The sequence below is a fragment of the Suricata suricatta genome, chromosome 8, assembly GCF_006229205.1.
Source record: "Suricata suricatta isolate VVHF042 chromosome 8, meerkat_22Aug2017_6uvM2_HiC, whole genome shotgun sequence".
NCBI classification, from domain to species: Eukaryota; Metazoa; Chordata; class Mammalia; order Carnivora; family Herpestidae; genus Suricata; species Suricata suricatta.
In genome coordinates, this window is record NC_043707.1 from 137,974,748 (window position 1) to 137,984,413 (window position 9,666).

Below are 9,666 nucleotides of genomic sequence, written 5' to 3' on the forward strand. Positions count from 1 at the left end.
GGGCTTCACGAAGTAAAAGAACCACAGAGCTGAGGCGCTTTCTGTCCTGAGCCCACGGAGATGCAGGTGGCTCGGACCCCCCTGTGTTGTCTTTCCCAGGACCCCCCCACGGCCCTCCCCCAGGACCACCCCTCCAGGACCCCCCCAGGGCCATCCCAGGGCCGCCCCCAAGACCCTCCCCCAGGACTCCCCCCCAAGACCATCCCAGGACCCCCTAGGCAGGTTGGGACAGGGCCCAGCTGGGGATAATTTGCATTCTCCGGGTGGAAAGGTTACAGGTGGAAAACCTTTCAGGAGCCACCTGAGTACCATCTATTTGGCTGAGACCCCAAAACAATCTTGTAAGAGAATGATGTTGAGGTGATTTTTGTTATAAAAAGATGTGAGTTGGGCTCTGAACTGGGGATAATTACTTGCATCTCAAGAACTCTAAGGATCCTGCGTAGACAGAATTGGTTTGGGTGGAACTTCCTAACAGTTGCACAGAAACAGGGATTGGAGTCCGTACTGGCGAGCTGGGCTGAAGGTTCCTGCCAGGGCCCAGCGGGTGTGTGTGTTTGCAGGGGGGTTCCTGCCAGGGGCCAGCGGGTGTGTGTGTTTGCAGGGGGGTTCCCGCCAGGGGCCAGGTGGCAGAGCCGCTCCTGCCTCCCCGGGCGTGCAGGGCCTGTGTCTGTCGGCGCGTCCCGTGCGTGGGGGCTCCCGGAGCAGAAGCGGACGGCCTTCCGTTGGGATTGAAAGACTGTGATGCCAGCTTCCACCCTGAGGGAGCTACGTGACTCTGGCGCCCCCGAAGGGCTGCTTGTCCTAGAAGGACACACATTTGTGGCATTTTCGGACGCCAGAGCCAGTGCGCAGTGCCTTTTCCGCACCCCCGCTGCAGCCGGGGACGGGCCGTCACCCCCGCTCCGGCTTCTGTTTTGCAGCCCTTGTATTTTCACACGTCCCTGAGCCACCCGAACATCGTGGCCGTGGTTGAAGTGGTCACTGAGGGCAGGAGGCCAGACGGCTCACTCCAGGCTTCATCGTGCGGGTTCGGAATTCTTCGCATCTTCGGCAACAAGCTGGAGTCTCCCACCTCTGCCTCCCAGGACAAGCGGTATCTGCCTCATTGTCTTTATCCTCGGGGTCTTCCAGCCTCGCTCTGGGGACATTTAACTGCCCAGCATCGGCCACAACGGAAAGCTTTACCTTTGTCACCTTGGGCTGTGCTCTGTTCCCAGCGGTGCGCACTCGGGGAGGTTTTCGCTGGGAGGCACTGGGCTTGCCACTTGTGGGTGTGCCGCGGAATCGTCCCTCGGACGGGGTGGGGCCGGCTCTGCCCGGGCCGTGGGGGGCGGTGTGAGGCGGAGGCGGGCTCTCCCTTAGTCCTGGGGCGCTGTAGGCCGGGCCCCTAAACTCGTGGCTCTGAATTCACTCGCGTGTGCCCGAGAGAGAACGGTGTGCATCTAGTGAGGCCGCGGGAGACTGAGTATGCTCTCGTGTGCACACCCGGCCGGCGGTGGACGCTCACTCCTCCGCACGCACGGGGTGCTGGCTCCGTCCAGGAGCAGCGCAGACCACGGTGGAGACGACCGTGTGTCCCCACACCAGCCGGGGGGATGCTTCCCTTGTCCCTCTGGAGCAGGGCTGACCCCTGGGGCTGGAGAAGACTTTGCTGGGGGACATCCCGCGGGCTGCGGGGTCTCTGAGAACATCGCTGGCCGTGCCCACTAGACGCCGGAAATGCCCCAGCCTCCTCCCCACGCTGTGACCATCGGAAATATCTGCGGACGGGGCTGAGTCAGGCAGTCCGTCCCTGGTCGGGAACCGTGCTTGGGGCGCACAGCCGTGACCCTCCCTCAGACGTTGTCTTTGCTGGGACATTGCCGAGGGCTGTAGATGTCCCTGGCATCATTTTCTAGCGCCCAGTTCTTGGGAGCCTGGGGGTGGTGCTGTGTGCCGGAAGTGTGTGGCTGGGGCGCAGGGGGCACGGGGGGGACGTGGGGGGCTGCCGTGCTCGGCCGTGTCTCTTCTCCGCAGGGGGCGTGCCTGGCTGGCGTGAAGCTGTGGGGCGGCTTTCCTTTCGAGACGTGTGGCTGACGTTTGGCGACCGGAAGCAGGACGCGGAGAGCTGACGTGTGCCCCTGGTCGTGTCTTGCAGGTTGAAGCTGTGTTACGGCAGCCCCCGAGCCCTCCTGCACCCGCTCCTCCAGGACCCTGTGGAACGTAAGAGACGAAGTCCCGTGTCCTCCGCATCTCTGGCTCACCCTGTCCCTGTCCTCAGTGTTCTCCGCCTTCCGTCCACCTTGTGGCCTTTCTCCGTGTAAACCTGTCAGCCTAGCAGGTTTATCTGGTGGATTGGGGCAGAACTTCCCCGGGCCTGGGTTCTGGACACAACTGAAGGAATTGTAAAGCGCCAGCCTGAGGGGAAGGTATTGCCATCTGCCAATGGCCTTGGACGGAGCCTCCTGGCTGCTGGGCATCGGCCTTGCCCATCACGAGGTAGCTGTGGTCGGTCACCAGCCGCGCGGGCACCAGGGACCTTTCGCTGTGAAGCCCGCAGGTCATGCCTTCCAGCTGTGCCCAAGTGCAGAGAAAGGTCCCGCAGGGCCTCCCGCCGTCCTCCGGGAGGCGGATGGACAGATGGACGGGAGGGGGCGGTCTGGCGGAACATCTCAGAAGTCCAGGGTGGGGAGCGGGGAGGTCGAGTGGTTGGAGGCAGGTCTGTTTGGGAGGGTGGCTTTCTGGGTCTTGGAGTTGTTTCCTGGAATTTTTGACAGGAATCCTTAGCACGCTCCACGGAGTGAGTTAAAAATCGAGCCGACCCCACCCACCCCTGCCGCTGCCCGCCGACTTTGGTGAAAATTTCACTATAGAGGAGCAATCAATCCATCTGAAACTTAATTTTATCTTTTAAAGTATTAAAAAAATTTTTTTTAGTGTGTGTGTATTTTTGAGACAGAGAGAGACAGGGTAGGAGCAGGGGAGGGGCCGAGAAAGAGGGAGACACAGAATCGGAAGCAGGCGCCAGGCTCTGAGCTGTCAGCACAGAGCCCAACGTGGGGCTCGAACTCACAGACCTCGATATTGTGACCCGAGCCCAAGTCGAACACCCACCCAACCAACTGAGCCACCCAGGCGCCCTAAAATTTCTTTTTTTTAAAGTTATGTATTTATTTTAGAGAGAGAGTGAGAGAGCGCGTGCGTGTTAGTGAGCAGGGGAGGAGCAGAGAGAGAGAGAGAACCCCAAGCAGCCTCTGGGGTGTCAGTGCAGAGCCCACTGGGGGCTCTGACTCATGAGGGGCCCTGAGATCACAACGTGAGCGGAAATCAGGAGTCGGCCGCCTAACCGTCGGAGCCACCCAGGTGCCCCTGAAACATCATTTTATTGATAAAGATTGACTTTGAGGTTATTTCTTAATGAAGTCTACTCATTACTTTGCTGGCATTTTGTGTCCTGAAGCGCCCTAGGGTCAGGGCTTTTTTTTTAAATTAAAGTAGGCTCGATGCCCAACGATGGGGTGCGAGTCACGACCTCGAGATCAAGAGTCACACGCTCCCCCGTCTGAGCCCGCCGGGCGCCCCGGGACCAGGACCTTTAGAAGGACGTGCAGCAGCTTGTCCTGGGGCGGCGGGGAGGCTGTGTGGGTCTTCGAGCCGAGAGCGTGAGCGTCACCTCATGGGCATTTCCAGAAATGTGCGATCTCTTGCTTGAATGGGCAATGTGTCCACATGACTGAGAACTAAAACAGCATAAAGAAGTCTAAAAACGTCCAGGGAGGCCCCCCCCCCCCGCTGCTCTGCTCCCTCCCCTGCACCCCGCGGCCTCTCTGAGTCTCTAGGACCCTCGTATGGGGCCGGGGCCAAGAGCACTCGGCTGGGCTTCACGTGCACCTCTGCTTTTCCCCTCGACCGTTTGCCTTGGGGAAGTTTTCCCGTTGGTGTCTAGACTCCCCCCTTCTTCCCACGGCCGCGTGGTGTGTCGCTGAGTGCGTGTTCTGTGCTTTACTGAATGGCCCCGTGAGCCGACCCCTGGAGGCCCCAGGGACCGAGTTTGGGGGCGTCCCTGGTGTGGATGGCTGCCCTTTTTCACGTGTGCCTGCACAGTTGGGGGTTGAGCTCCCGGAAGCCGGGGTGCTGGGTCTGAGGACTAGTTTGTAACATTCCTCCTGATCACCTGCCATGGAAGCCCAGCTGGCGCCTTCCCAACCAGCCACATGGGGCAGTGCCTTTCAGGGCATCCAGCTTTTCAAGGAAGCAGCAGACCCTGTGTCTCTGGTGGTTTGGTGTTAAAAATACAGTTTTCATTCGTTTCTTTTTCTAATGAATGCTGCGTGTCATGCTTAGCTCGTTTCTTATGAAATCACGTAGCATGTTATAATAGGTGGTGAGGCTCCTGTCAGTGGAAGAAATCAAGTCCCAGCAAGACTATTTTTGGGGATGTGTGGAGGGCATGTCTCTGGTCCCTCTCAACCCCAGGGCCCTGTGTTTCCGGGCTCTGCCCCTTCTGAAACCTCAATTTCTGTTGATGCTGTTCCTTCCGTCTTCTTGAGCTCTGTGTCAGAGCCCTTTGTAGCCGTCTCTTTCCCCGGGACGCTCTCACTCTTCCTCTGGCCCACAGTCTGCTGTCCACACCTACCTGGGGTTCAGTCCCATTCTCCCTTGTGCTGTGGATGTCGCTGTTTGGGTCCTGGTCACCCCTGATGAGCGGTCTATCCTCCAGCGCAGGGCTCTGTCTCAGAGGCTGCTTTCCCAGGGCCGAGTCCTGCTGCTCTGTGTGCGCGACGGTGCGGGTGCTAAGTGGGGAAGGAGGCTGGGGCGGCCCTTTACCTCCGCTGATATGGGGGACCAGGCGCCCCCGGACTTCATGACTCGGGGGGAGGGGTGAGCAGGAGGGGTTTTGTTGTGTTGCGTTAAAAACAAGTATGGGGGAGGGGCGCCTGGGGGCTCAGTCGGTTAAGATCTGACTTCTGCTCAGGTCATCATCTCACGGTTCGTGGGCTCGAGCCCCACTTCAGGCTCTGTGCGCCGACAGCTCAGGGCCCGCTTCTGATCCTCTGACTCCTTTTCTCTGCCTGCTCACAACGTGCGTAATCTCTCTTTCTGTCTCTCTCAGAAATAAACATTTAAAAAAATTAACAAACCAGGTATCTGTGTTTGTAGTTTTACCGGAGAGTTCTTAAGGACTGATTCTTTTTGCTTTTTAGGCTGAACAGAGCAATCCCCCTGCCACGTTCCCGTCTGTAGGGTTTCTGTCTTAGATGCTCCCTTTATCGGCTGGTCTGACCCAAGGGCCTTTGGTCATGGCCATCACGTGGGTCTCTCCCCCGCAGAACACAAGCACGTGACCCTCGTGGAGCGCTGCAGCCTGCAGTACACGCTGAGGTCGCACCCGCTCCTGGAGCCCGCGTTCCACCTCATTCCCGAGAACCTTCTGGTGTCCGGTCTGCAGCACATTCCCGGCCTCCTTCCGGCTCACGGGGAAAAGGGTAAGGGCTGGTCTCTCTCCATCTGGCGTGTCTGTGTCACTGATGGTTAGACCGCAGGGGACTGGGCTCTACTGGGGGAGGGGGCTGGGCGTGGCCAGGTGCCCTCAGCCAGTGGCTTCAGAAGGGTGGTGGTGAGGGAGGGGGGAGGGGAGGGGAAGAAGGAAGGGAGGGGGGAGGACAGGGAGGGAGAGAGGGGACAGGAAGGGGAGGAGGAGGGAGGGGAGGACAGGGAGGGGACAGGAGGGGGCATCCCTTCTGAGCGGCATCTCATGTCCCTCAAGTCACTTCTGTTTTCTTCCCTTGGGAAATGCTTTCGTAAGACAGAGTTTGGACCTTTATGACCAAGGTCAGGAAGACCACTTGCTAGATCTCAGCCTCCCTGGGCCCCCACCTCAGCGGCTCGATGATGATTAGTTTTAAATTGTGGTGAAACAGACACAGCACAAAACTTACCCTTTAACCGTCTTCAGGTGGTTGGTGGCGTTAGGCACAGTCACATGGGCAGCTGCCACTACCGTCCACCCCCAGAACTTTCTCTCCAGCCCAGCCTGGAGCTCTGTCCCCACTCCCCGTCTCCCCTCCCCCAGCCCCTGGCCACCGGCGTCCCGCTGTCTGTCCCTGAATCAGACGCCTCCCAGGTCCAGTTCCTACCAGTGGAGTCATCAGTGTCCCCTCTGTGAGCGGCGTGTTCGGTGCGGCTTCATGCCTCGAGGGTCGTGTTGAACCCTGTGTTGGGATTTCCTTCCCCTTTTAAGGCCGAATAACATTCCACTGTGGGGAAGGACCCCATCGTGTTTACCCATTTTCCTTTGGCCGGTCACCTGGGTGGCTCTGCCATTCGGCTGTCGTGCGTCGTGCTCCTGTGAGTGTGCCTGTGCGCGGTGGCTTGATTGTCTTTGAGAACTGAGGTCACGCGGAAGCCTCAGGGCTCCGTCCTGGCGTGATGTAGAAGGAGGTTCCGGCGGCGGAGGGTCTGGGAGAACCCGTCACGGCCGGAGATGACCGCACAGACGGGCTTGACCTGGGCCTCGCGCTCCTCAGGCCACTTGTGGGGCCTTTCCGTCGGGCTGTGAGGACTCCGGAGAAGGGACCTCCCGGTTCTTCCCCACCCGCACGGCTGGGGCCCTCATCCCAGGTGGCCCGGCTCCCCGTTCGTGTCCAGGGAGAGCAGGATGGGGCGCGAGTGTGAGCTGTGATGTGCGGAGTTTTGACTTAGAGACCCTCGAGAACCAGAAGAAAAGATGTAGTTCAGCTCTGTACTGGAATGTTTTCAGTAACGACGTCCCGAAGGCCCAGGACCGTGGTGTCCTGGGCTGGGCTGGGCTGCGCACGGTGTCCTCCGAGTTCACGAGGTTCTGGGACGGGTCCGTGGCGGCCGTCTCTCCACGAGAAGCGATGATGATGTGCGAAAAATTCCCCATGAACAGGAGCGGGTCCTGGGGCGGGTCCCAGCTCCGGGTCAGCTGGGGTCACTGAGGTCAGCCCCCCACCCCCAGCCCCACCCTCTGTAATTCTCATGTGTCCTCTCGAGAGGGAGGAGGGGACAGACAGGGAAACAGAGAATGCCACATGGTCTCTGCTGTGAGACTGAAAGCCGTGTGACAGCCTGTGTCTGGCTGGGAGACGCTGGCCCCGTCGGCCAGGGAGGCCCCCGCGTGCCGCTGTGCTGCGTGCTGAGGTCAAGAACCTCGGTGCACACCTGCCGTCGGGGCCCCTTGCGTAAGTCTTTCCGGCCCGGGGTCCGGGAGGGCGGCCTCTTGTGGGGGCCCCTGGTGGCTCCATCACTCCGTGACTCGCCAGCGGGTGTCAGTAGAGCTGCGGGGAAAACCTGGAGTCCTGACAGCTCCTCGCGGCCTGTGTCCCTGTCGCTACCAGTGGGGCGGAGGGCAGCTCCGACGGCCCAGGTGTGTTCTCGGCACCTCGTGCCAGGCCCGGGGGGCAGCGGGGCCGCCACAGCGTGGGGCATGACCCCAGCTGCTCGTGCTCCCAGGTCACGTGTCCCGAAGGGATCTGAGCCCCAGTGGAGTCCCATCTGCCCCCTTCGTGTGGGGCACCCAGCTGGCCACTGGGGCGTTTACTGGATGCAGGCGGGGCCTGTGAAATTGCAAAACTGTTAACAGTTTATGTTGCTGTTTATTTATTTTGAGAGAGAGAGAGGGAGAGAAAACAAGCGAGCATGCTTGTGCACAAGTGAGCGAGGGAGGGACGAGTCCTAAGCAGTCTCCATGCTGTCAGCGCAGAGCCCGATGCAGGGCTGGACCTCATGACCCTGAGGTCACGACCCGAGCTGGAATCAAGAGTCCGATGCTTCACCCGTCTGAGCCCCCCGGGCGCCCCTGTGTTGTATTTAAAGACCAGTGACCAGGGACCATGGTGGGGGGCCTGAGAGTGCTCTTGCGGAAAGGCAGGCCCCTTCCCCCTTCTCGGGGACAAAGGACCGGAACGCAGCTTCTCTCCAGGGCCCCTGGTGACCACCTGAGACCCCGAGACCCACTTTGCTAGGCTTCGTCTCCGCTGCAGGGCGCCAGGTTGAAGGTGCAGCTCCCAGCTGACAGCGGTCCTGGTCTGTGTTGTAGACCCTGCCCGGTGTCTTCTGGGCTTTGGTGACTCAGGCTTGGAAAAGGGTTCTGTCGCTGGGTCACGTTTCATAGCCTGAAATGGCCACGGCCGGGCTGGGCCCGGCTCTGTGGTGCAGTTCACGTGCCGTTGGCAGAGCGTCCCCGACTGTTTTGGCGGCGTGTGGGGACGGGGTATCTGTTCGCTCCGGAAATGCCGCAGTCCAGGAGGCTTGAGCTGTGTGTTTAACAGCAAGTTTTATTGAGGTCATTCTAGATTCACGTGTGGTTTTACTAAATAAGGCAGGGAGATCCCGTGTGTGTCTTTCGCCCAGTTTGCCCCAGATTGTTACACGAGGGTACTGACCTCGACACAGTCGCCAGCTTCCCCCTGGGTCCCCAGTGTGACTCCCTCCGCTGTGTGAGGACCTGCTTCTGATGGGTTTTCAACCTGGGAGTGACTGGAGACGACAGGCCTTAGCTATGGCTGTTCGGTGGCTCCCGTGTCTCCCCGGACGACAGGCAGGCCTTCCCGGCGAGGGGGCTCTCGGCGTCCGTGCAGATCAGCAGGTGCTGTCGGGCCGTCGTCCCTTCTCTGCAGCTAGGAAATCCGTGCAGCGCCCCCCTCCCCCCCCAGTCTTCTGTTCTTTGCTTCGTTCTGACCCTGTCACTTGCTTCTGTGTGATGGGCCGGGTCGGCCGCATCGGCACCAGGGCCACCGCTCACATGCCCCTGAGACCCCCAGGCCCTGGCTGCGAGCGAGGCTCTGCCCCGGGGCCCCTTGGCCCGGTCACTGTCCGGCGCCCTGCTGCTGCCGCTGCCGGGATGGGGGGCGGACTCGGGAGACAGCCCATCTGGCCCTGGAGCAGGCAAGGAGCTTTGCACAAAGTGGCCCAGTGTGGTGGAGGCTGTTGTTAGTGTAAGGGGGGGAAGCCCGTGTTCTGGAACTGGGCCCGAAGGCCATGAGCCCACGCCAGGATGGAACAGAGTCCCGAGCGAGGGTCCCTGGCCGGGTGCTCAGGGCTGTGGGGGTCCCGGGCCCCCTTCCTGTGGTGCTTCTGGCTGGAGGGTCCCCGCCCTGAGCCAGCCTCCGCAGCGGCATCTGGAGCAGAGCACTTGACTGTGGTCCTCTGCCAGGGCTCGGTGGGAGCGAGCTGTGACCTGGCGGCCTCTGGGGGCAGGGCTCCGGGGAAACCACAGAGGTCATGGAGGAGGCCGGGTCTGGACGCCGGAAGTCCCTGGACTGTGTGCTTGGCAGGGAGGCCGAGGAAGGGTGTGGCTGAGGTGTCCCTGCCACATGGGCGTCCCCAGGGCCGTCCTCACAGGGAGCCTTCGTCCTCCCTGACCCCCCACCTGCTGCCTCCCCGACCCCGACCCGCTGCCTCCCCGACCCCGACCCGCTGCCTCCCCGACCCCCACCTGCTGCCTCCCCAACCCCGACCCGCTGCCTCCCCGACCCCGACCCGCTGACTGCCTGACCCCCACCTGCTGCCTCCCCGACCCTGACCCGCTGCCTCCCTGACCCTGACCTGCTGCCTCCCTGACCTCCGACCCGCTGCCTCCCTGACCCCCACCTGCTGCCTCCCTGACCCCCACTTGTTGCCTCCCCGACCCTGACCCGCTGCTTCCCTGACCCTGACCTG

At 61.2% G+C, this 9,666-nt stretch overlaps 1 protein-coding gene across 1 annotated transcript in view; it reads left to right on the forward strand.

The window, feature by feature from the left end:
• Positions 1 to 9,666, forward strand: part of NPHP4 (nephrocystin 4) — a 96,390-nt gene that overhangs the window by 17,837 nt on the left and 68,887 nt on the right. Inside the window, exons 4-6 of the mRNA XM_029945937.1 lie at positions 924 to 1,096; positions 2,141 to 2,205; positions 5,313 to 5,468. Coding sequence (XP_029801797.1) covers positions 924 to 1,096; positions 2,141 to 2,205; positions 5,313 to 5,468 — 394 coding nt within the window. The remainder of the gene's footprint in view (positions 1 to 923; positions 1,097 to 2,140; positions 2,206 to 5,312; positions 5,469 to 9,666) is intronic.